Source organism: Motacilla alba, chromosome 6 (assembly GCF_015832195.1).
Source record: "Motacilla alba alba isolate MOTALB_02 chromosome 6, Motacilla_alba_V1.0_pri, whole genome shotgun sequence".
Classification (NCBI taxonomy): Eukaryota; Metazoa; Chordata; class Aves; order Passeriformes; family Motacillidae; genus Motacilla; species Motacilla alba.
This window is the reverse complement of record NC_052021.1, coordinates 22,140,269-22,164,414: the sequence shown is the minus strand read 5'-3', so window position 1 is coordinate 22,164,414 and position 24,146 is coordinate 22,140,269. Positions and strand designations below refer to the sequence as shown.

The 24,146-nt window shown below is 58.6% G+C and overlaps 3 protein-coding genes across 12 annotated transcripts; 1 reads left to right on the top strand and 2 right to left on the bottom strand.

Annotated features, from left to right (window-relative positions):
• Window positions 1-223: 223 nt before the first annotated feature.
• EXOSC1 (exosome component 1) lies at window positions 224-2,570 on the bottom strand. 4 transcript variants are annotated; one of them, XM_038140307.1, is made up of 8 exons: window positions 2,433-2,563; window positions 2,097-2,212; window positions 1,850-1,924; window positions 1,184-1,272; window positions 937-970; window positions 779-829; window positions 612-696; window positions 224-457 (listed from the first exon to the last, which is right to left on the bottom strand). In XM_038140307.1, exons 1-8 carry the CDS (start codon window positions 2,461-2,463, stop codon window positions 396-398), a joined length of 543 nt encoding a protein of 180 aa, XP_037996235.1. In that variant the 5' UTR covers window positions 2,464-2,563; the 3' UTR covers window positions 224-395. The 4 variants fall into 4 exon arrangements, with proteins under 4 accessions (XP_037996235.1, XP_037996234.1, XP_037996237.1 ...); XM_038140306.1 differs by having other exon boundaries at window positions 224-465; window positions 2,433-2,562; XM_038140309.1 differs by lacking the exon at window positions 779-829 and having other exon boundaries at window positions 2,433-2,570.
• ZDHHC16 (zinc finger DHHC-type palmitoyltransferase 16) lies at window positions 2,518-8,766 on the top strand. Of its 6 annotated transcripts, none has more exons than XM_038140300.1 (11): window positions 2,549-2,686; window positions 4,944-5,196; window positions 5,395-5,589; window positions 5,775-5,863; window positions 6,064-6,092; window positions 6,295-6,428; window positions 6,650-6,697; window positions 7,279-7,364; window positions 7,643-7,761; window positions 7,839-7,909; window positions 8,243-8,766. In XM_038140300.1, exons 1-10 carry the CDS (start codon window positions 2,574-2,576, stop codon window positions 7,874-7,876), a joined length of 1,104 nt encoding a protein of 367 aa, XP_037996228.1. In that variant the 5' UTR covers window positions 2,549-2,573; the 3' UTR covers window positions 7,877-7,909; window positions 8,243-8,766. The 6 variants fall into 6 exon arrangements, with proteins under 6 accessions (XP_037996224.1, XP_037996228.1, XP_037996223.1 ...); XM_038140295.1 differs by having other exon boundaries at window positions 7,643-7,766; XM_038140298.1 differs by adding an exon at window positions 3,589-3,781 and having other exon boundaries at window positions 2,631-2,686; window positions 4,651-5,196; window positions 7,643-7,909.
• A 143-nt stretch (window positions 8,767-8,909) lies between these two features.
• On the bottom strand, window positions 8,910-24,146 carry MMS19 (MMS19 homolog, cytosolic iron-sulfur assembly component). Of its 2 annotated transcripts, XM_038140292.1 has the most exons (31): window positions 23,990-24,146; window positions 20,380-20,428; window positions 19,538-19,638; window positions 17,953-18,038; window positions 17,461-17,535; window positions 16,835-16,904; window positions 16,511-16,639; window positions 16,238-16,299; window positions 15,864-15,950; window positions 15,477-15,551; window positions 15,125-15,202; window positions 14,691-14,829; window positions 14,184-14,338; window positions 13,927-14,005; window positions 13,546-13,671; window positions 13,155-13,236; window positions 12,723-12,820; window positions 12,216-12,353; window positions 11,826-11,981; window positions 11,478-11,577; window positions 11,225-11,327; window positions 11,055-11,129; window positions 10,795-10,921; window positions 10,612-10,712; window positions 10,480-10,536; window positions 10,182-10,368; window positions 9,988-10,070; window positions 9,724-9,888; window positions 9,585-9,644; window positions 9,363-9,463; window positions 8,910-9,284 (listed from the first exon to the last, which is right to left on the bottom strand). In XM_038140292.1, the coding sequence occupies exons 1-31, from the start codon at window positions 24,084-24,086 to the stop codon at window positions 9,257-9,259; spliced, it is 3,069 nt and encodes a 1,022-aa protein (XP_037996220.1). In that variant the 5' UTR covers window positions 24,087-24,146; the 3' UTR covers window positions 8,910-9,256. The 2 variants fall into 2 exon arrangements, with proteins under 2 accessions (XP_037996220.1, XP_037996221.1); XM_038140293.1 differs by lacking the exons at window positions 8,910-9,284; window positions 9,363-9,463; window positions 9,585-9,644; window positions 9,724-9,888 and having other exon boundaries at window positions 9,988-10,099.

The window sequence follows — 24,146 nt, the reverse complement described above, 5'->3', positions numbered from 1 at the left end:
CTGCTCCAGCCTTGACTCCTGTGTGGGGAAACCAGCCTGGTGAGGTGAGTGCCCAACACAGCCGCAGCCCAGGGCTCTGTGCTGTTGGTGTCACTCCATCACTCCACCAGCAGTGAAAACGTGCTTCCTTCTGCCCCTGGTGCTGCGGAAGCTGTTCCCTCGCCTGCTGTGCGGCAGGAGTGTAGATAGCCCTGGTTCCTGCACAGACTAAAGAACAAAGCAGGAAGCTCTCAAAAAAAATTTATTATCCACAAGTAGCAAACCTGTCCTGCCAGAGGAGGCCTGTGAAGGAGGCGGGAGCCCAGGGGCTGCTCTGGCTCCACAGGCCCAGTGCTGCAGCCCCTGCCCCCCTCAGGTGTTACGTCTGCAGGAACTGGGGCTGCACGCGGGCCACCTTACGGAACTCCTTGGTGTGTGTGCGCGGGCACTGCATCTCGCACCAGCTGATGGGCACCATCTGCACCCCTGCAGACACAACATGTCAGGGCTGCTCCTTCCCAAACTTGCACTCCTCCATGTGGAGAGGGAGGCAGCTGCATCAGCTGCCCTAAGGCACGGATGAGGCAGCGCTGTTTCAGCCCAAACCCCGTCTGTCCCTGTCCTGCTCCCACCTGCCTCGCTGCGTGCCACCACCACGCCCAGCTCGTTCTCTGCTGTGCTCAGCAGGTAGTTGGACTGCGCGTCCCCCAGGGAGATCTGGAGAGGTGGACAGGGGTTAAGGGAAAGACTTCCACAAGGGAGCCTGAGCCAACCCACTGTCCCTGAGGGGGAAGGATACAACTTTGGCCAGGACGATGTCACTGGGGCGGAAGCTCTTGTACACTTCTACCTGCACAGGAGAGAGCAGGCAATGCCACTCAGTGCCGGGACAGGGCCCCACAGGCAGAACCCGGCGGGCAACGGGTGTAGAACAGTTGCTGGCAGTGGCTCACTGACCTTATCCTTCTCCGTGGCTCGGATATCTTCTCTCCTGAAAAAGGAGATGGAGGGATCTGAGTGCCAATGAGCACAGACGACTCAAGAGCCTGCGGCAGAAACTGTCCCAGCCTCCCTGGGTGCTCACCAGGACCTGCTGGACACCAGCCCAGTGCTCAGGGCAGAGCTCCAGCTCAGGGCAGCCAGCTGCACTGCCCACAGCAGCCTTCCTCCCCCTGAAGGGAGGGGATCCTAACCTTTTCCCTACCGTATGGTGCCTCGGAAGGTGGATTTCAGCGGCGTGGAGCCAACATACAGGATGTGGACCTTGGCAAAGCGAGAGTTAATACTGCAGACCTGCATGGAGGAAAAGGAGACTCAGTGGTCCAGGCAGGAAAGGGCAGGGGGCAGGCAGGGCTGCATGGGCAGCTCAGGTCTCACTTGGCCTCCTCCACCCTGTAACCAAGCAATGGTGGGACACCTGGCAGCAAGCCAGGTGAGAAAGATTATACTTGTGCAATTCGAGGCACCAGAATAAGGCCGAGACCTGCAGTGATCCCAGTCCCTCTCCTGCCACCAGGAACACAAGAAAACTAATTCCTGGTCTGTGCCATCCTTTCTACAAGCTGCTTGAGGCACTGACCTACACGCTCCCTGCCCCAGAAAGAGTTATGGAAGGAAACCAAAGAAAATCCTCCCCTCAAGCCCACCTCAGTCTCAGGGCAGGTGTCCCTCATGCCAATACCCACTTTCTTTGTGAGTGAGAGACTCAAGGGAGCCCGTGGGCTGCCCCTGCCCTGGTGGGAGTTATACAGAGGGGACTAAGAAGCCCAGGGACTCCTCCCCCCACCCTATCCGAGTGCAGGAACAAAGCTCAATATGAGACAGAGTTGAGGCCCATGCAGCTTGTCACTGCAGCGCTCCAGCGCCCCACCTTGCACGTCACCACAGCCCCCACGTTGGGCAGCAGCTGGGACTCGCTGTCTCTCACCACCGACACCACGGGCAGCTGCAGGGCAAGACACGAGGGTCAGCACAGGGCACAGCTCGTGCACAGGATCACCAGCCGAACCCCATCGGAGTCCGATTCCCGTCGCAGCCCAGGCACCAGGGAGGCTGGGCAGCCTGGGCGCACAGCACTCGGCCCTGGCGAGGAGCAGCTGTGCCGCGGCCGCCCTCACCTCGCTGTCCTCATTCTTTCTCTCCAGACAGCCAGCCAGCGAGGAGAAGATGAAGCCATGACGAGTGTAGGTCCCGCTACCAGCCGTGGCCTCCTCCGCGCTGCACAGCCGCTCACCTGCGACACAAGGGCTCAGGGGCAGCCGGGGACACGGGAGCCGGACCGCTCCGGGCACAGCGCTCGCTCCCAGCCGGCTTAGTGCGGGGCATCCCCGGGACAAGCCCCTCCGCGCTGCCTCGTCCCCTACTCGTCTCCTAGGCCACGGCGTCCCCTTTCCGAGCAGCCCCAGCCCCCGCCCCCGCCCCAGGAGCCCCGGACCGCCCCGGGCCGCACTCACCAGGGACGCAGTAGCGTGCGGGAGGCGCCATGCCCGCTGCCGACAGGGCATCACCAGAAAGCCCTCACCCTATTGGTTCCAGATGTCCATTCTACGCTGCAAGCGTCGCGGCTATTGGTTCTCACCTACCCGACGTGAGGCATGCTGGGAGCTGTAGTCCGGTGGCGGCAGCCGGTGCTCCCGGCATGCCGTGCGCGGGCGCTGCCCGTGGGCCGGCGGGGCCCGGGCATGGAGGCGGCGGGCGGCGGGCCCAGGTCGGCGGCGCCGGGCGGGGGTGTCAGGGCCTTGCGAGAGGCTGTGGGCTTGTAGGGGCTGTGGCTGCCGTGGGGCTGGGCGGGCTGGGCGGCGATAGAGAGGTGCTGTGGGGCGGGGAGCGCGGGGGCCGGGAGGCGGTGGGGGATGCTCCGTGTGCTGTGGGGCAGGAGGGCCTTGCGCGGACCCGGGAGGCCGTGGGGACTGTCGCCATGAGGAGCACTTGGGACGGGAGGCAGCGGGGGAAGGCTGCTGGTCTGGAGGGGCCGGGATGCTGCGGGGCAGGGAGAGCCGGCTGGATGCGCTGGGGCTGTAGGCGTGGGCAGCCTTTGAGGATGGGGCTGAATACCGGCAAGCGGCTGGGCGCTGCTGACCCGGGGGAGCGGAGCTGGGCGCTGCTGACCCGGGGGAGCGGGAGCTGGGCGCTGCTGACCCGGGGGAGCGGAGCTGGGCGCTGCTGACCCGGGGCGCTGTGGAGCCACCGGAGGGTGCCACAGGGCTGCGCCTGGGCGCCTGGACCCGGCAGGGGAAAGCCTCCTTTTTGCCTGGGGTGGGGCCAAATCCAAGGATCCCCACCCCTCGGCTGTGAGGTTGCCAGTGCTCTTGTCTGTGCTGGTGGTTGCTGTCCCATTCCCAGAGGCTCGGTGCCCCGCTGGGATGTGGAGATGGCCATAGGCCGTCTGGATCCCAGTGGATCCCCAGACACCTGGATCCCCAGACGGCCATAGGCACTGGATCCCAGTGCCCGGCTGGGCAGGGGAAAGTTGCGCGGCTCTGGTGGAGCCTCATCTCTGTGGTTGTGCTGCTGTCCTCGGGCAGGTGCCTGGGGACAGTGGGTCTTGCTCTGGAGCAGGCTGGCTGCCTCCTCTGTGGGTTCCTTGCCCAACAGCTGCCGCTATTGTAGGTGAGGAAGCTTCTCCGGGGGCAGGAAGGTGCTGTGTCTTTGGAGGAAAGGGCTGACCTCAACACCTGCTTCTGGCTGCAGTATTTTGTCTTTTGCCACACTGACAGCACAGGGATGTGTGCCACCAAAAGGCTGCACGGCAGGAAGTTGTTGCTCCACTTTGCACCTGCAGAGTTTCAAGGAAAAGCTCTTGGTAAACCAAAGGGGAAACGTGGAGAAAAGTGTAATGCGGGCGTTTGCATATCCCATCTCTCCCATACCAGGGCAGGAACCATGCCTGTGACCTGGAATGGGCTGCTGGGTCTGGGGTCCTCATATCCAGCAGATCCCAACCTTGGGGTCAATCCCGCACTCCTCAGGCAGGGTGTAGGAGAGCCCTGTCTCCTCTGGGCAGCCCGTCTGGAGCTTCTGCCCTCACCCCCCTGCTGCTCCGCAGGGGCTGTGTTGTTGGGCACAGCAGTGCAGAGAGACGATCCCTGCTGGAGGGACTCTGAGCTCAGGCACCAGAGCCTGGCACCAGACCAAGGCGAGTGCTTGGCCCAGGCTCAGAACGTGCCTTGGCAGGACCCTGGGGCAGCCTCGCTGCTTAATATTGATGGGTATTGCCTGCATGGAGGCCTGGGGGCCCCAGCCCTGCGGATCGTTTTCGCATGTGCTGGGCCAGATCAGGTTCCTCGTCACTCCCAGCACAGCTCTCAGGCAGGACAAGGGGCTCAGCAGGCAGGGGACCACTGGCCCGGGGCTGTCCCTGGGCCTCTCATTTGCTGGTGTGTGGCACTGTTCAAGGATCCAGGCGAGGAGAAAAGAGGAAGTGTTGGGACTCTTGGAGTGAGGCTGTGAGGTTGGGAGGGTGGCCTCTGCGACTTGGTGCAGAAGTTCAGGTGAAGGGAATTTCACTTTAAGGAAGGACTAGGGGAGGAGGGGAAACCCTGTACTGGCTCCTGCACATTTTCCTTGTGTGGATTCCCCTGTTCATGAACATGTTGGGAAGGGCTGAAATCACCCCTGGAAATGGCCCAGCATCCTGGATGTTCATGCCTTCTCTGGTTTCCTCTGAGTCAGACTCTCCGTGTCGCTCCCCCGGCCCCCTCCCCGCTGGGAAAGACGAGATGGGACCAGAGAGCACCTGAGCCCAGGTGCTGAGGGGCCTGTGCCCCCTGCTCCGTGCCAAGAGACGTCCCAGCGACAGCGGCCCCGCAGCCTCCAGGAGCCTGGGCTCAGCTTCTCCAGCTCGGCATCCTTGTCTGTTCAGGGAGCTGCACTACCGCCATCAGCGCGTCAGGGAGGGGAAACCCTTCCCGAGGGACAGCCAGGCAGCAGGGTGGCCTGCCCACGCCGAGCTCCTGTCCCCCCAGGCGTGGTGTGGCAGGGATGAGGAGCCGGCAGCGGATGTTTGCCGCGGTGATGCGCCTGCTCCTCAAGTGCCTGCGGCTGGGGCGGCGGCGGCGCTTCAAGCTGGTGCGGCAGGTGGAGCAGCTGTGGCACTACGGGCACCTCTGCCTGCGCTCCCTGCTCTACAACTCCTTCACCAACGGCGATGTGGTGCTCGACTCTCTCTTCGAGCCAGTCTACTGGCTGGTGGATCATGTCACCCGATGGTTTGGTGTGGTGAGTCCTCATGGGGCAGGCTACACGTGGTGTTGAGGCAACGGGCTCAGGGCTGCCTGTGCTCCAGGCAGGAAGCGAGCCGGGACCTCAGTGTGTGGTTCAGATTGGCTTCCTCTGGCTCTGTCCTGCCCGTGCCTCTTCCCAGGCAGCAAGGGGCAGGCACTGCCCACTCCAGTGACCTAGGCCCCTTTCCTGTAGGTGTTTGTGGCACTGGTGATTGGGCTGACGAGCTCTATTGTGGCCATCGTGTACATCTGCCTGCTGCCCCTCATCCTGCAGACCTACACACCTGCCTGGATATGCTGGCACCTCGCCTATGGACACTGGAACCTCATCATGATTGTCTTCCACTACTACATGGCTATCACCACTTCACCTGGGCACCCACCACAGGTGAGGCACCAAGCGAGCTACAGATGGTCACTGGGAACAGCCTGGTGATGTTGTTGCAGGATGCCTCTAAACTGGGGAAGCTAGCCTGGGCAGTGCAGTGGGGAGGCAGCGGGGTGGCACAGAGGAGAGCAGGAGTGTGAGATGCAGGGTTTAAGATGCACAAATCTCTTCTGACCTGTGCACAGGCCAAGAACGACCTCACTGGTGTGTCCATCTGCAGGAAATGCATTGCCCCTAAGCCAGCTCGTACCCATCACTGCAGCATCTGCAACAGGTAGGACACCCTCCCTCTGCTGGGGCAGCCTTTGGAACCCCATTCCTCAGCCCTGCCCCAGTGTAAGACAGGGGCCCTTCTCTGCTCTGCCACTTCCTTGCCCTGTCGCTTGTAGCCTGGGGGGCTGGGGGGTGCCTGTCCCCTCCCAAACACACCCCTTGCACTGGCTCTGACACTGGCACTGGTCTCCTCTCTCCCAGGTGTGTGCTGAAGATGGACCACCACTGCCGTATCCTTCTGCAGTACTAACCGGGGGCACACTCCTGGGGGGAACTAGCACTGCTTCCCCCTTCTCTCCCAGTCCCTGCTCTCAAGGAGACAGCCAGCACAGGAGTGGGTGATGGGAGCAGGGCCCAGAAGAACTGCCCTGGTCCCTGGGTTGGGTTTGGACCCATGGTCTATTAGTTATGTACCTTTAACCCCAGAGGCAGCCTGGCTAAACAACTGTGTGGGACACTACAACCACCGCTACTTCTTCTCTTTCTGCTTGTTCATGACCATGGGCTGCATTTACTGCAGCATCAGCGGCTGGGACATGTTCCGGGATGCCTACGCAGCCATTGAGGTGAGCAGCTTCTCCTGCCGTGCACCAAGACTGCCTGGCTTCCCCAGGCTGAGCTTGCAGAGCAAGGCTGGGCCAGCCCCAGCCACATAGGGACTTTGCTTCCTCTCTTCCTCCTCGTGCAAGGCCCCCAGCTGCCCTGGTCCTGTGGGGGTGTGAGGGGAAGGGTCCCTGTCCCGCTCCTCTGAGACACATAACTGGTGCCCTGTTTTCCGTCCCCCTAGAGAATGAAACTGCTTGAGAAGGAGAGACTGCAGGTGGCTGCCAACCAGGTGGGACATCCCTGCCCCCCAGCTGCTCCAGGCAGTGTGGAGCAGAGCTGCCGTGCAGGCTGGGCCCTGCTTGGGGCTCTGTTCTCAAGGAGCACCCCACATCAGAGCCAGCCCCCATGTTCATCTCACATGTCAGAGAGCCGGGGCTGGTCAGGCAGCTCTGCTATGGACAATGCCTCAGCAGCTTGGGGTCTGCCTCTCTGCACCCAGCTTCCAGGGGCTTGGGTTGGTGACAGCTTCTTGGCATGTGCTGCTCAGGCCATGGTCTCCCAGTGAAGCTGCAGCACTACATACACATCTCTCCATGACCACCAGCTGCAGTGTCCTGACCAGGCCCATGGCTGCTCTCTGCCCCCTTACCTCCAGCCCACTGTTCCTCACACCTGTGCCAGCTCTGGGTGTCTGTCTGTCTGTCTCGTGGCTGTCCCAGGCTGCCTCCCCCTCACCCTGGCTGTTGCATTAGTTCCAGCTGCCATCCTTTCTTGCTGTCCAAGCTCTGCAGCAGGGAGGGTACAGAGATCCCTGTCTGGCTTCAAGCTGTAAAGCAGTTTGGTAATCCTCCCCATCTGGTCCTTTTTCAGACATACTACCAGACCCCACCACCCACCTTCTCCTTCCGCCAGAGAGCTTTCCACAAGAGCGTGGTCTACCTCTGGGTCCTGTGCAGGTGAGGAGGCCCAGGGGCTGGGGAAAACAGTGAAGCCTGGGACATTGCTCGCTCTCTACCTGCCTGTAGCTGGGCTCACTCACTCACTCACTAGCACAGATGCTGCTGCCCTGCCAGCCTTTGGGCCACAGAGGAGAGATTTTGTCTCTGTCACAGGAGATTAGACAAGCCGACCCACTTACACGGCTGTGAGTGAGGGGAGCAGCCTCAGCCCCCGCCAGCTGCAGTGCCAGGGAAGGAAGGCCTGTGTTCCACCTGCTGTCCCTTGTCATACCTAGCTCGGTTGCACTGGCCCTGGGTGCCCTGACGGTGTGGCACGCTGCCCTCATTACTCGTGGGGAAACGAGCATCGAACGGCACATCAACAGAAAGGAGAGGCAGAGACTGCAGAAGAAAGGCAAGGTGAGCGTAGCCCACGGCACGGGGGCTGGCTGGGGCAGAGCCAGACGTGATGTGCCTCTCCCTGTCCTGCAGGTCTTCAGGAACCCCTACAGTTACGGCAGCTGGGATAACTGGAAGGTGTTCCTGGGTGTGGATGTGCCAAGGTAAAATCTTGGGGAAGCCCCTGCCTGAGAAGGTGGTGGCTCAGCAGCTCTTGGGGTTGTAGGGACAACAGGGGCTCTCCTTGGGCTGCTGGGGGAGAGGATAACAGTGAACATTGACCCCACACTGGGCTTTGTAAGGCGTGGAAGACATGGACATCATTGGCCTTGTGCCTCAGGAGCCCTGTCAGGTGACAAGGTGGCCTGCCCAGCACACCTTTGCCAAGAGAATCTGAGCTGAGGAACTCAGCCAGTGTGGCAGCTCAGGATATGGTTTCTCAGAGCTGAGAAGCACCAAGACTTCACCTTTTGGCTGTGGCCTCACTTTCCCCACAGGCACTGGCTCACCCGTGTCCTGCTGCCCTCTCCTCACCTGCCCCACGGGACAGGCCTGAGCTGGGACCTGCCTCCCTGCGTGACGGAGCAACGCGCGCCACTCCTGGCAATCTGAGGCCCTGTGCTCTGGACGTCCCTTCCCACAGGCAGGGGGGCGCGTGGGGAACCCACTCCACCACTGCAGCTTCCTCTGGCCAAAGTGCCTGGCAGAAGACTGGCACATATCACTGACTGGAGCCAGAGCCATGGGAAACTCTATGGACAGTGTTGGTGCCTGGACACCTGCTCTCTTGGCTCCTGGTGGCTGCAGGCAGCCCAGGGGTGAGGTGGCAGAGCTGCTGCTCCCTGCTCCAGCTGGACGGTGCTGCCCTCATTAGCACAGGTACGGGCCAGCGTTGGCCCAGCTCAGCTCTCTGAAGAGAGAGGATGGCACCCTCAAGTGCTCCCCGGGGAGTCTTTTTAAGACCATCTACTAAATACTGTTTTTTTTTAAGGGAGTCTGTTTTTGTTATCTTGTGGGGGACATAAACTTCTGGGGATGGGAGGAGAGGGACAACAATGTTAAAAGAGGAGGAAGGGTCTATAACCAGCAGTATCTTGAGCAGCTGAACACACAGAAGAGCACTGAGGCCCCAGCCTGAGCTGCATGGAGACCCTCAGAGCATTATCAAAACAGATATATTTATTCTTCTGGTACATGGTTTGTCACACGCCATACGTGTGCACAGACCTGTGCTCTCCACTCACAGGTGGCAGGGGCTGTCCATCACTGTCCCTGGCTGCAGCAGAGGGTGGGCAAGCCACAAGCAGCATAGCTCCTTCCCTGCTGTGGGTGCTGGGAAGGGACTGCAGTGAGGGGTGCTGTCTGCTGGCCTGCACGCTCCAGCCCTAGCCCTCGGGGCAGTCCTGGGCTCTGAGGATCCAGAGGGTCCGTGGCATTTGGTCGGATGACTTGGTGGCTTAGCGAGGCGCTGGTCAGACTGTTGGTCAGCACAGGGAGGGGATACAGGGTGCTCACCTGCCTGGGCTTCCGAGCAGGAACCTGCAGGGACAGAGATGGTGCCATCAGCCACGTCCCCTACACGCTGGCACCCCTCATCAGCTACTTCCACACACTCACCATTCTCCACGCGCTGCCACTGCTTCCTTCCGCACCAGCCTCTTTTTGTCATCCAAAGGCTTGGCCAGTGCCCGGATAACTCGGCCCTTGTATGGGAGCAGCTGTAGGGCAGAAGGGGCTCTTTGTGAGAGAAATGGATGCTGGCTGCCCCCCAGGAGGTCTGGGAGCCCCTTGCCCCTCTACGTGCAGGAGCAGGCAGCAGGGTGCTGCAGAAGCACTTACCACTGTTGTGGGCAGACTGGTAAGGGCATGGGCACAGCGCAGGGCGGCGATGCGGACAGCCTGGAACAGACAGGGATGAGGGCAGCACAAGGGGCAGCAGAGAGGGGCATAGCAGGAAGAAAGGAGGGGGTGCACTCACCATGGTGGGGCTGGAGGTGAGGTTGAGGAACTTGGTGACCAGTGTGTCGACATGCAGGCTCATGATCTGGGGAGCTTCGAGCAGCAGTGGGTGGAGGCAGCTCAGTGTGGACAGCTGTACAACACGATCTGAGCAGGACAAGGCCTCAAGCAGGAGGGAAAGCAGCTGCAGAGAGAGGGAGAACACAGGAGTCATGAGTAACCCCAAATCATGCACTCCACAATGTCACAGCTCACCCTGCTTGCCACCCAGGCTGGCTCTTACCGTGGGCAGCTCTGTCACCAGCACAGGTTTGGGGAGGTGATTGAGCACATGGGACAGGCCCTTCAGGTAATTTGCCTTCACATCTGTGGAGAGCAGAGATGTTACAAGCAGCCTGCAGAAGGAGGAGATGCTGGCTCAGGTCCCCTGGTTAAAGGGTCAGGAGTGGTGAAGCTGGGCTGGGGGTGGCCACTCACCGGGGCCAGCCCCATGGAAGCCTTGCACCAGCTTGGGGACGTTGTCAGTGAAGAAGCGCTGGCGGAACATGATGCGCACGTCAGCATGGCAGCCCTTGTGCAGCACGTCCGGGGACTCGGCCATGAGCAAGGAGAAGCCATCAGCTGTGGCAGGGCCCAGCTCCGTGTCACCCAGCAGGCCCAGCAGCTGCGAGGGAGAGAGCCCTGAGACAGAGTGTCCTGCTCCTGGGGCTCCCCAGTCAGCCATGGGGGAACAAGGCAGGTTTCTTAGATGTCAGCCAGCCCCACTACCACCTACCTTGTCTGTCAGACAAGAGCTCAGGGGGTGGTAGCGCAGCACCAGGGCTTTGGTCACCTGTGCAGGCAGAACAGTCAGTGCCAGGCTGGATCCCCCAGCCCCCCTGCCCCACTCATCCAGGACAGGCCTTACCCAGAGCAGCAGGGTGAGTGCCTGCGTTCGGCGGGGCCCCTCTGCAAGGCTGGGCTCCATCCTGTTCACTGCAAGCTGCAGGATTTCATCCAGCTGCTGCCCTGGGGATGGAAGGGACAAGCTGAGCCATTCCTCCTGTCAGCAGCGGGCAGGGACACCTGGCATCTGCCTCAGCCCCCTTACCTGCTGGGTGCTTGTTCACTAGCCCTGCAAAGCACTTGGCAGCTGTGGTGGCTGTGAAGGAACAGTTGCAGGAACAGCTCAATGCCAGCAGCTCCCGGAGCAGCCATTCCTGCTGAGGGATTGCCACCTGGAAGAGACACAGAAGGTGTTATGGCCCAGGGCTGCAGCTGCTCCCTCTGTCTGTCTATGGAGCTTGTGTGGACAGAGGCTGGAGGGTGCTTGGGCAGGGCTTCTCTCCCTCCTGCTCCCCATCAACGTACGTTGCGGGGCAAGGAGCAGACAAAGGCCATGAGGAGGGCGACCAGGCGTCTCTGTGCCTCCAAGCACTCCCCATCCTGCAAAGGAACAACAGGGTCCATGTCATCATAGTCTTTGCTGCCAGCCTGTGCAAACATCCTCGTTCTGGTGCCCCAGCCCCAATCGAACATACCCCGAAAGGCTGGAAGGAGCAGGGAAAACTGTTTTGGGGTAGGAAGGAGACGTCTCCATCCAGAAAGAGGGGCACCACATGAGACACACTCTGGGCAGCCAGCCTAGGAAAAGACATTGTGATGTGCTGCTCCGGAAGGGTCACCAGAGACCTCCCAGGAGGCATAGGGTCACCCTGTACAGATAGCAGCAGGGGGCATGCAGCCTGCTCCCTCCCCAGGGAGCACCCAGCTGCCTGCCCCAGCTTCACTCACTCAGGGCTCAGGTGAGTGGTGGCAGCACTGATGACTGGAATCATGGCAGCCAGCACCTCTTCCTCCAGCAGTGCCTTGCCTGGCAGTGTATGGGTGCTCTCTGCAGGTAGTGGGAGGAATGGAACTTGCTGGAGCCTGCTGTTCAGAAGGAGGAGGCAGGCACAGCCCCCTGAACATACACCAGAGTGGGGCAGGGCTCTGGGACAAGGGCAGGGAGCAGCGAAGCCTACTCTTGACAGCCATGGATGCCAAAAGGCATCAGCAGCAGCACTGACTGCAGGAACAGGGACCCCTGAGAGCCTGGGAGTTGCCTGTTCTCCCCTCTCCCACCCCAGCCCTTGCACTTACCTGGCATGGCTGCCTGCACAGCCATGGCCAGGAGGCACGGCACCACCGTCTGGTGGAAGTACCAGCAGCCCTCGGCATCCTGTTGGCACTGCAGGGCCACGCGGTGCAGGCTCTGGCACACAGAGATCACGTCTTGGGTGTTCCTGGCCTCAGTCCCTGCAGGGCACAGTCACCACCACGTCAAACAGCCTCAGCACCCAGCCCACTGATCTGCACCAGGATCCTGGGACAATGCAGCTCTTCTGACTCCCACTCCACCAGCGGGATTCACAGCCCAGGTGTGGATTCCTTGTACCACTGCCATTCTAGCTCTCTCCCAGCCATCACCAGTAACAGAGGCAGCTCCTGCCCAGACATGCTCTGTGGATCTGCCTGCAGGAGCTCCATTACCTTTCTGCACCTTCTGGAGATGCTGTAGCAGGATGGGGACAGTCTCCTTCACAATGCTGGTGTGGGTGGACACAGCTGCCAGGGCCTGCAGGCAGCGCTGCTGCAAGGAGTGGCGGCTGTGGTAGCTCTCCTCCCGCTCTGAAGAGGAAACACACCTCAGAGGGGGACCTGGGGACACCCCACCCAAGGACAGTCAGGGCCCAGACCCTGCCAGGGTGGATGGGGTGAAGCAGCACAACAGACCCAGCCCATGCCAGGCTCAAGGCACTCTGCCTGCTCTGCAGCTGGGCAGCTCCTTCCCACAAGGGTGATCCTGGCCCCACACAGGCTGGCTACCAGACCAACCACAGCCTTCCCTGTGCCAGCACGCAGTGCCTGTGCTGGGAAACCCCCAAGGACAGCCACTGACCTACACCACAGAACACAGCCCCCATGCCTGGCAGGAGCCCAATGGGGATGGGAAAGGCTTTATCCCAAAACCAGTCACCACTCCTTGCCCAGACCTACCTGACTGCAGCTCTTCTTCAAGCCTGGGTACCATGTGTCCAGAGAACACCTTTGGGTAGATGGGGGCCAGGGACCCAGCTGCCTCCATCGCTGCTTCACTGCCAGGGGGGAAGAGAATGGAAAAGGCGATGCAAGGACTGCAAATTCAGGGCTGCTTGTACACCAGCTGCACAGACCTGGCCAGAAGGTGTCTCCAGAACCCCATTTCTCAGCAACTTGTCTTTTTCACCCCTCAGGTAGGTAGAGCAGAACCCCTGCTTTGACAGGCTCAACTTTCTTATTTCCAGCCCATGAATTGTCTGGTTTATTCCATGTAGTCTTCTTGTTCAGAGAGTTCCTGTGCCTTCCCTCACACTACAGCCCCTCCCTGCAGCAAAGCCAGGCTTTGTTCCTCCTCCCAGAGTGTGGGCATGATGCCAGCCCACCTCTCACCTGCTCTGGGAATCCTCCTCATGCAGAGCAAGACGGATGAGGTGATCCACAACCTGCTCCAGATCAGAGGAAGACAGGAAGCCTGTAACAAGAGCCATAGAGGAATCCTATCCTTGGCCAAAGGCAAAGATGCTGGTGTGCTGGACAGGATCCTTCCCCCTCATCCAGGCCAGCAGCAATGCAGCAGCACACCAAATGCCAGAGATAAAAGGTGCCCAGCACATACAGGCAAGAGAGAGACCATATGTCTCTGGAGCTCATGGCTTGGGTAGAACATGCTGCCACTACTCCTGGGCACCTACAGGCAGCAGTCAAGGATGTCCCAGCAGCCAGCGTGTCCCCCAGAACACAGTGACACCTCCCTCTGTCTCAAGGGAAAAAAGGCACTAACCTTGCAGGGAGCCCAGGACATTCAGTGCCTTGATCCCAACCAGCTGCAGCTGCACACTGGGATCCAGCAGCGCCGAAAACACCACAGAACAAACCGGGGCTTGGAGTGACAGCAGAGTGCTCTCATCTGGAGAGAGCAGCATGGAATCACTACCAGTGTCTGGCTGTCACCACACAGCCACCATCACAGCACTTGACAGACCCTTTCTGGGGTGCTGCATTTGATACCCAATCATGCAGGGTCCCTGGGACATGGCAGGGGCTCACACATGCAGCCACACTGGTCAGTGAGTTTTCCTTGTATGTCAGCATACAGGAAAGTGAGATCAGAGCCAGCAGCCCTTGGGATGCAGATGCCTCCAGAGGGACCAGCCACCCTCACCTTCTTCCACATGTCCCCACTTCTGCTGCAACTCCAGGAAGCCTAGCAGCATTTCCAGGATTGTCCTCCTCTGGCTGCTCTGCAGGGACACAAAGGTGTAACCCAGATCACCGTCACTGCTAGGACAGAGCTGCACCGCAGCCCAGCACCGCGAGGCCACAGGGTGCCCAGAGGGTCTCTACCCACAGCCAGGGAAGGACATCCTCTTAGACACCCTGCTGCCCCCAGGCCCTGTGGAGCCAGTGGGTGCCCCTCACCTGCGTGTGCTTGGTGTACTGCTCCAGCAGCAGGGGCAGCACGCTGTGGGTGATGCGGTGGTAGGTGCGGAGGGAGGCACCCGCTGCTGCCTGCAAGAGTTTGGCACTGGGCCACACCAGCTTCATGTCGGGCTCGCACAGATGGTGCCTGCAATCTGAGATAGGCTGGGCGTCAGCTGCACCACACAGAGCTCCTCTGCCTCGCGTGCAGGGACGCAGCTGATAGCGGGGCTGGCACGTGCTGCCAGGGTGCAGCTCTGAGCTGCAGCACAGCCTCCCCAACTGAGCAGCTTCCCACAGCCCCAGGCGCACAGAGTGCAGTTCCAGCAGAGATGGAAGCCGCTCAATCTCCTCGTCCTCCCTTCCTGCAGCCAATTACCTTGGAGAAGCCAAAAGTTGCTGCGAGGACTAGAGAGAGAAGAGGCTTGAAAGAGAAGAGGAAGGCAGATCTCTACCTAAGGGGATGCTTTCAGGCCTGGCTGCATGGGGCAGGTCTCTGTTAGCTACCTTCCAGGATGCTGCTGAGGAAGGAATCCAGCAGATCCTCAGAATCAGAGCTGAGCACGGAGCGGGAGAGGCAGGCAGAGAGAGCATGCAGTGCAGCCAGGCATTCTGTCTCAATCTTCTCGCTCGCTGTCTGGAACACCTGGAGGAAAGGCCATAGGATGAGCTGAACTCCACTGCCAACAACAACCACAGGCTTCAGGCTCCCAATGCAGGCTGAAGAGCTCAGGCTCCTGCCTCGCTTCCCAAGTGATTTGAACATGCAGCATTCAAGCCACATGGACATACTGATGGGGCTGGCCTGTCCCCTCCACTTTTCAGCTGGGGCAGTCCAAGGTCACAAGTGCGGACTGCTGGGAGATACGGGGCCCACCTGGTCTGGTTGAGAACTCCTGCTCAGCAGAAGCCCAGCCCAGGTGGAGCCCTGCAGTACTCACCTCTCTGCGCAGGGATGACCAGAGGCTGGGAAGGAATTCCTGCAGCTCCTTCTGCCCATAGATGGCACAGCAGGCAGTCTGCAAGAGGGAGCCAGGAGAAAGCATCACAGAGAAGCCGGTACCAGGAGGACACGGTGCCGGAACACTGCCCATCCTGGCAGGCTCATGCTGAGCTGCACAAATCACTCAAGAAAAACAGGAAAGAGTGATGCAGGCCAAACCAGGACTATGGAAATTGCAGCTCTGTAAGGGAGAGCCTCTGTCTAGCAGGAAGAAGAGCTCAGAAGTGGATGTCAGCTTCTACTGCCACAGATCAGCTGTAGGCTGAAGGGAGTAGGGCATCTCTCCTTACCAGAGTCTGCAGTGAGTCAAGCTTGGCACTTTGCAGTTCTGAGTCCAACTTCTCAATAAGCAGAGGGAGAAGGAACTGCAGAGAGAAACACCTGTATTCAGCCCATCCCTTGTACCACCCTGTCCGTGGCCCTGCAAGGCTGCAAGTTCAGCCTCTGCCAGGAGAGCAGAGGTGAAGGGGTACCTGCAACAGGCAGCCCCTTCCCAGGGTGTCAGTCAGCACCCTCCCCATGACCAGCCCCAGCAGGAGACAGGGCTGCCCAAGTGCAAGCTGCTGGTCCCAATTTTTCCCATCCCAGAGAGTCACAGCAGGAGCTGCAGCACTATGAAAGGCAGCCTGTGCTAAGGGAACAGTGAGGCACTCAAGAATCCCCAAGGAGCTTCATACCTCAGCAAACTGGGTTGTGGAGGCCAGTACAGCCCGGAGACTCAGGATAAGGTCTTCCCTCTGGATGCCATGAGGATCATTGGGGGGCTGGAAAGGAAGGAGAGAGCAGGTCGCCCACCATTGAGCAAACATCCCAACCCAGCCATCAGCCGAGGCTGCATCACTTCATCTCCAGCAAGGCAGCAGCAGCGCCAGTCACTGCAGCTAGCTTGGCACCAGCCTGTCAGCCTGGGTACTACAGCTCACAGCTGAACACTGCCCAGACAACACCCTTGGCCACCCTCTCATCCCATTCCCTGGAGGGGACACAACCCCCTAAGAAAACACCAGAAAGAAATAAAGAATAGGCTGTGGCACATGGCAGACTCACTCACTGGAGTAAAATCAACAGGGAAGTAGCAGGATGTAACTTCAAACAGCTCCTCCACAAAGGGACCTGCAGACAGAGGAGAGAGGGGGTGAGCAAAGATACTGGGCAAAAAAGGCATGGCAGCTATGTTCAGCACCCATGATAGGCCAGCTCTGCAGCTTTTAAAGCATGTTAGGGACCACCCCATGCCCGGTCAGACCCAAGAGCCATCCTTCCAACAGCTCAAAGAAAAGGGATATGTTTCGCAGTCAGCTCTGCATGGCAGGTTTAGGCTCACCCAGGGCATAGTCCTTGGCAATGAGATCACGCACAATCTGGAAAGCCACCAGCAGATTGCGGGGATCCTTCTCCCCATCCATGACCTGGATGAAGCCAAAGGTGAAGTTGGCACCCAGGCCTTTCAGCTCTGCAGAAAGAAGGAGTGTGAGCAGGTGCAGGACATCAGACCTTACAATGCAGCATTAAATCAGCCAAGTTGCCCCAGTCCCACAGTCCTTTTCCAGGTCTCCCAGACAGAGCCACAGAGCCCTCGGAGAAGGTGAAAGTGAGTCATTTTCCCAGCCTCAAAATCCCAGAGGGGCTCTGGCATCTGCCCCCTCACCTTCCTCCCTGGTGCTCATGAAGTTGGTGATGATGCTGTAGACTGTGTGGCGGTCCAGCTGCAGCAAGGACTGAAGGGAGGAGCAGACCAATCAAAACCATCCTCTACACAGAGCAGCACAGCTACCCACTACCCCATGGGCATCACATGCCCTTGAGAGAGAGCAGGACCCCCAGCAGCTCAGCTGCTGCTTCCTAGCACAGAGATCCCATTTATCACATGCAAAGTGTGCACATGCCTATGCAATGGCTCAGGAACCTGCCTCTGTCCCATCACTGCATGAATGCACTATCAGTCACACCAGGGCCACACATGCTGCCCAAGGCACTGCCAGCAGAAACAATCTTAAATGTGAGGAGAACTGGACTGGGGGCACTTAAACACAGAGAATGGAGCAAAAGGAAATATTTCCCCTAGGGCTGAGAAAAGAGAGGACAAGGGCCAAACACGATTCTTGGCTGCTGTCTGTCTCTCATAGTCTCTCTTGCAGTGATCCAAGCTGTCTCTAAGCTCTGCAGAAGCACTGCACTGTGCTGAATGTGGCCAGTCCTCGGGGCAGTAGGCCACTCCCAGACACACAGGGAGCAGAGATCAAGGACAGGAGGATAGGAAATGACATTGCTCACCTGCACATGTACCTCCTGGAAGATGGCTTTGAGCACAGATACTGCCAGCCCTGGGGACAGCACCTCACACATGCTCTGGGGACAGGAAGAGAAAAGCAAGAATTAGAATACCATGATGGCAGCCACATAACAGAGCTCCTGCCTTCATGCAGCAGCTGTCTGCAGGAGCCTCTTCCACAAGAGGGAGAGCTTAGCACTCCTTCCCCAGACAAAACAGAATAATATGCCCATCATCTGTGCTGCTCCCCAGGGTGGCCAGGGAATCCTTGCCCCAGTAGCCAACACAGGGTAGGAAATCAAGGCAATCTCCTGTCCCCAGCTCCTCCACAAGAGGCACAGCAGAAGACAGGACACAGGGCAATGTTGCCAGATGGGCTGACAGCCCAGCCAGGCCCTGCTCGACACAGTGCTTTAACCCATATGCAGGTGTTGCACCTCCTGACACTGCTGGGAAATGCATCCCAGCACTGTGGGCTGGGGGCGTGAGCTCACCAGTGCCCGAAGTCCCTGGAGCACCGAGGGAATCACCAGGTGATTGTCCTGCAGCCGGCTCTCATAGAACAGGACCAGATGCAGCACTGTCAGAAACAGACACCAATGTGTGTTAGCCCTAGGAAACGCAGCTGCTGGGTGCTGGCCCCAGCTCAACCACAAGCTGATGGATTAAGAGTGAGCACATCTTGCACTGGTGAATGGGACAAGCTGCTGCTGTTGGGTGCAGCCACCTGGCTCCAACACCTTTGCCCTCCTCTTGTAAGCAGCCCACGCCTAACTGCAGCAGGGCAGCAGCCACCTCTGGCTGCTGCAGAAGTGCTGGAGCTACCCAAGAGGCATTTGCCCTGGCCTGTCCAGACACGTGGATGCAGACACCAGCAGCAGAGTGGCAGTCTGCTCAGCAGAGGCTGGAGGATGTCATGGGGTGGGGTACAGAGCTGGGGCAGGAGCTCTGGCTTCCTCCAACTTGGCTCCACAACACGTTCCTGGCCCCTGAGTCACGGCCACGGGCGCCTGCACACCCCAGCCCTGGGGAGTGGTAGCAGGAAGCAGACTGGAAGAGCCGGCTAGCAGCATCCTGTGCCCACAGCTGCTGCAGAAACTCAGCCCCCCAGGAGGCAGCCTGACGCAGCGCTTGAGAAATTACCTGCGTGAGCAGGGACACGAGGCTCTAACACAGCTCACCCCCCTTGCTCAATTGCCCTGAGTCTCTTTTCTCCTTCAAGTATCCCCACTGAACCTCCACACTTCTGGCTGCCCCTCCAGAGCACCCCAGTTCCCATCAGTCATCACACCTGTCTCCAGCTACTGCAGTAGATAAGGTTCTATGCACAGCTGCTCTCAGCCCTGCCTGGCTGCAGCCAAAGAGAGCCAAATTCCAAGGACTAAGCATCTTTTACTTCCATCCTCCCCTTGCTCCACCTTACTTAGTAGTTAGGCCCCGTGTCTAGCCAACTTGCTGGGATAAGTTCAGCTTCCCACTTGCAAGGCCCCCAAGCCCAAGCCAAAGCTTGTTAGCACTCACTGGCTTTCCCTGCTGCCAGCCAGCTGCTATGGGGCATTTAAAAGAGGCACACCTTTTCCTTGCCTCCATGAACAGGGCATCTTCCCCTCCTCTCCTGGTCCCTCAGTCCATTCTCATCCTTACACTGATCTCCCCTCCTCTCCAGGCCTCAGGGCTCCTCCTGAGTTAACCTGGTCAGGCTGCAGGGCTGCAGTGTGACTTGGTGTGTGAAGGACAGTCTTCCTGCTCTGAGTCACCACGCAAGGACTCTGACATACAGATGTATCCGCAGTATGTCCCACGTGGCGCTGAGCACACCTTGGTGTGCAACACCCACACACTGCCAGGGGCCCCAGCTGTTCAGCGATTTGGTGTATTCAAACAGTGACCTGAACTGTGTGGTGAGTTTGGCAAAAAGGCTGCAGTGCAAAGCTTCATGGACTTTGGACTTTGACTCTTAGAGACATGTACAAGGCTGTTGCAGTGTTAAATCAATCCCTTTGCCAATTGCAGGACAGACATTTTAATGGCCCAGGCTTTGTCCCCAGCCAGACACTCAAGGGCCAGAAAAGTCCTTACCTTCCTTCTCCTGGAGCAGGGAGTAACACTGGAGCAGGACTTGTGACAACAGCTGGATGCCTCGCCCCCGCATCCGAGGATCTGTGTTCTCCAGGCAAAACCTAGGCCAAGAGGGGAGAAAGCCCAAGAAGCCTGTTGTGAGCAGGTACATCCAAGCAGGAAGCACATCCTGAGCAGGCACATTACAAAACCAAAGAGGTGCCACTCTGTGGGCCCAACCATTCCTGACTTGCTGGCAGAGTGGAAACAGACTCCTCTCCCCCTATCTGTGCTGCGTGTGTGCACTCAGCCCCAGAACCATGCAGAAAGAAATCCAAGTTCTCAAGTCAGACCAAGGAAATTGCTCTTGCACCATGCTCCCAAGATCACAAGGGTCAAAAAGGATAAAGCCTCTTACAGCGAGGCACACCCAGCCCCCAGCCTGGGAGAAATGAGCCTAGGCCATGACAGTTTGGAGACAAAAGCAGAAGCTGAGTGCCAGCCAACTTGTGACATGGTGTTGTGCAGCTGTGTGCTCAGGCAGCTCCTGCTGGGGACAGCCCCAACTGAAAAGTGCCCTGGGCATGCTGCCTGCCACAGCATCTCTCCTCTGTCCTGGGAGAGCATCGAGAGGTGCTCCAGCCTTGCTCTTTCCCGAAAAGCTCCCACATTGCCACAGGGAGGGCAAAGCGCTGCTCAAGCCCCATGCTGCGAGCAAACAACATCCTGCCTGCTGCAATGTGTCATCCAGTGCTGGAGCCCATCCTGGATGAGCACACTTGTCCTTCTCACTATGCCTCCTTGTGGAAATGTCCCCTGCAAGGCCCTTACCCCATGTATAACTTGCGTAAGGCTTTTCTTACCCCAGGGCTTCCACAAGCTGCAGCACTGTCCACCTTCCATCCTTCACCCCTGGAGAAAGAAGGTAAAGAGAGTGAAGCAGAGAGATCATGCAGACATGTTACTGGAGATGGATGCTGGGACACGTCTCAGCACTGCACCGGGAACGGCCAGTCAGTGCTGACTCCTCACCAGGCACCAAAGGAGCCATGTGCACTCAACTGGTGGGGCTGCCTCCACTCCTGCCTGCAAACACCTCTGAGATCCAGAGCTGAGAGCAGACAGCCAGGGGAGATACTAAAGAGATATCTCTGAGATACTAAAACCCCCTTCTCTTATGTGAGCATGCTGTGAGGAGACAGAGGACAGCTCTCCAGGTGCTCCCTGTGGGAGAACTGGCTGAACAAGCAGCCCAGACACTAGTGATCACTCAGCTTCCCACCTCGGCTCCATCACCTCCACGCTGTCCAAGAACTGCACTAACTTCTTCCAAGATGGAGGGCACAGAGAAAGGCAGTTTTGTGGTCAGAGGAGATAAAATGCTGGAATCCCTGGAGTCTATTTCCAACTCTGACTCAGATTCCTCGCCAGGTTGCCTCATTCACCTATGGCCTCTGTACTCCTGCAATTCAACTGGGGGAAGAGTCACTCCTCAGGAGGCTTTGGTAAGGACCTGCTTGCTGCACCTTACAAGAACCTTGGCAGAAGGGCATGTTCTCCTTTCCCGCCAGCCACTGCCAATGTGGCACCTCCCCAGAAGGAAAGCTCTGTGTATGCCCTCTGCTCAGACGCTGGCAGGCAAGGGACAGCCTTCCCTTCAGACCCCTAACCTGCAGCTCAGGTGTCAAGTGACATTGCTGGAAAACAAGCAGCACCCCTCACTCTCTGCCTGAACAAAACAGCATTCCTGGACAAAAAAAAAAAAAAAAACCCAAATCCCCTGGCAGCCACTGATACTCACTGTCTTTGCCCAGGGGCACTTTTGGGCACTCTGGAGGGACCTGCTCACCTCTCTGCCCTGCTAAACCTCCACGACTGACAGGGCACTCACCCTCTCAGAAGCCCAAAGGTTTCATTATGGGCTTTCCCAGGCCTTGTTCCAGTTAGTGTCTCCTGCTGCTGCAAGCCTTTACTGTCTCTTCCTAAGCAGTTAATTCCAGTACTAAGACACACTGTTCATCACAGCGCTGTCTCTAGGGATGGGTGACAGTGTTTTCTGACAGTGTGTTCTGACAGCAGGCAGTCCTGACTCCAGAGACAAAGCTTTCAATCCTGCCTGGCGCAGCAGGGAGAGGGAGCCTGAACTGAAAAACTGAACAGATAAGGGGAGCTGTGTGGAAAAAGAGCCCAGCAGGTATCAGAATGGATAGGCACAGACTGAAAAGGGGGTGCCCTCAGAGACAGCCATGACGTGCTGGCAAAATTTCCTGCAGAAAAACAACAGTGAAACAGCAAGCAGATGCTTTGCACCAGCCAGAGCAGGGTGGGCTGCAGAGAGAGCTTGGATGGCCCCTCCACTTCCAGCATCCCAATATCTCGCTCTGCAAGCTCACGAAGAGCCCTTGTGCCTCTGCACATCACAGAAAAAGTCTGAGACAAATGCCATCTCTGTGGCCAGGCGTTCTGCCTCTCTGTGTCTGCAGAGACTGAAAGCAGCTCTACACAAAGCTTCTGGTTCCCAATTCAACAGGAAAGAGCTGCAGTGTGATGGCCAAGCCACAGCCAGGTACTGATACACGCCGAGGTCAGCAGCTCCTTCGCTCAGCTCAGCGAGGGAGCTCCCTGCTCTCAGGGACCCAGGTGTGACCAGCTTTGCCTCACACGGCATGGCCACCCCTCCCTGGCACAGCTGTGAGTGTGGTGTGCTCGTGGCCAGCGCCACACAGGCCGCAGCGTGAGAGCCAGCACAGCTCACTGGAGCTGCCTCATCAGCACGGCAGGCACGGCGGTGAGCCCCTGAAACTGCTGCCTCCACATCTGGCAGCAGCACATATGCCCCAAGGTTAATTAGGCACCTTGAATCCCTTTACCAGGAGGGGCTGCCTTGCTGTTCTGGCATTCCTGTAGTTCCCAGAGACTTAACAGAAGCAAGTCATTCACTCTGTGCTGGATTGCTACTCTGAACCAAGCTGCTCTCTTTCCTGACAGGTCTCTCCCCCCTTCAGTGTCCTTCTAAGTATCAGTTGCTTCTGGGACTTCCACTCTTGTTTCCCCCACACCTTCAAAATGAGAGCACAACATTCACAGGGAACGTGTAATGGATTCTGTAACAGCAGTATCCTTCTCTCCCCATTTTTTAAGATGAATTCAGCCTCCTCCTGCCACTGACTGACCCATGCAGCCCAACCTGCCTGTGACAGCACCAAGGCCTTTAGGCCACTTGCCAAGTTACGCTCATTTTAGTCCTTAGCAACAAACTGGTGAAGCTCAGTGTGTTTGGAACAGCAATTGCACAACGGCCATGAGCTTAGAAAAGACCTCCCTATCCTTTACTCAAGGATACACAATGCAATTTAATCCTTTCTGCTGTGTGGCTCTGTACGAGGTCAGAGGGGCCCAAGGACACTCGCCAGCCCCACTGTTTGTGAAGGTGGGCTTGTCACAAGAGCCACACGGCTGAAAAGAGCTGGGGGGAGCAAGAGGGGAGCAATTCTCTTTGTATGTCTTACAAGAGACAAAGCCTTCTCCAGGCACATCTGTAACATGACAGCAGTTGACAACGGCAGTCGTACGGTTATCCTTCCCCACGTATATCCCAAATGTGTCGGAGACTGTGCAATCCTTCTGCAACATCTTGAATGTCACATAGTTTAGTGAATTCCTCCAAATTTTCCTGACATTTTCTTCACTCTGTGTTACATGGGCCACTGGGTTACCTTTCTGTTTTGCCAGCTCATCTCCTCACCAAGACACTACATAGCAGTTCACAAGCCATCAGGCCTTGGGAAAGGTCTAGAAGCTACATGTCTGTGTAATGTAACATACACACACAGCCCTTCCCGGCTCTTCGAGCTCCTTCCCAAAACATGCTGAAGCCGCTGCCTACACACACAAAAATATCACCTTATCCTTAGAAGGCCACATTCCTGAAGCTGTAACTTCCCTAATGCAACAAAGTCACCCAACTGTTGTTCGAAGAAGAAGGATAAATTATCAGAAGGAAGCAAATGCCAAAGTCTTGCTAGGAAAGGGGGAAAAACCACAGTGAGGGTAGTCTGCAGCTGTCACCTCCCACGGGCCCTCAGCAAGGCCATGAGCTCTCGTCCCACCGTCGATTTCTCTGCCACCCACATGTGCCTCGCTCCTGGAGGCCCTGACCCTCGCGGCTGTCCCGCTCCTACCGCACACCTCCTCGGCAGCTCCGAGCTGCAGGCCCACCCCTGCCCATTCCCACGTGTCCTGCCCGCACGGCAGCCCCACAGCCCACAGACAGGCTCTGTGCCGCGCCCCCACACCCCACCCTACCCTACACCCCACCCGCCCTGCCCAGCCCCGCAGTCTCACGCTTCCTCTCAAACCCCTCCCCACACCGCCACGACCCGCCCGTGCCCACGCCCGCCCCAGGCCCAGCCCGGCGCGGCCCCGCCGCCGTGCCCACGCCCCGCCCCGCCCCGCCCCGCCCCCGCGCGGTACCTGCCGCCACCTCCGCGGCGCGGCCGTCCTGCTGCCCGGACACGAAGTCCCGGACGGAGGCGGCGAGAGCCTCCGCCTCCGCCCCGGCCGCCGCCATGACACCCGCGCGCAGGGCCGCGGCCCAGCCCCCCGCCCCGCCTGCGCCTGCGCGGGGGCG

Bases quoted from the DNA above. Each gene is read 5' to 3' on its own strand.
- EXOSC1 (XM_038140306.1), bottom strand. From the start codon at position 2,463: ATGGCGCCTCCCGCACGCTACTGCGTCCCTG. The intron at 2,213-2,432 runs GTGAGTGCGGCC...CTTGTGTCGCAG, and splicing joins CGCACGCTACTGCGTCCCTG to GTGAGCGGCTGTGCAGCGCG. The intron at 1,273-1,849 runs GTGGGGCGCTGG...TCCTCCATGCAG, and splicing joins GGGCTGTGGTGACGTGCAAG to GTCTGCAGTATTAACTCTCG.
- ZDHHC16 (XM_038140294.1), top strand. From the start codon at position 2,574: ATGCTGGGAGCTGTAGTCCGGTGGCGGCAGCCGGTGCTCCCGGCATGC. The intron at 5,590-5,774 runs GTGAGGCACCAA...ACCTGTGCACAG, and splicing joins CACCTGGGCACCCACCACAG to GCCAAGAACGACCTCACTGG. The intron at 6,698-7,278 runs GTGGGACATCCC...GTCCTTTTTCAG, and splicing joins TGCAGGTGGCTGCCAACCAG to ACATACTACCAGACCCCACC.
- MMS19 (XM_038140292.1), bottom strand. From the start codon at position 24,086: ATGGCGGCGGCCGGGGCGGAGGCGGAGGCTCTCGCCGCCTCCGTCCGG. The intron at 14,830-15,124 runs GTGAGTACTGCA...CCTTTCCTCCAG, and splicing joins GGTCATCCCTGCGCAGAGAG to GTGTTCCAGACAGCGAGCGA. The intron at 12,821-13,154 runs GTGAGAGGTGGG...CCCCCCTGGCAG, and splicing joins GAGGAGGATTCCCAGAGCAG to TGAAGCAGCGATGGAGGCAG.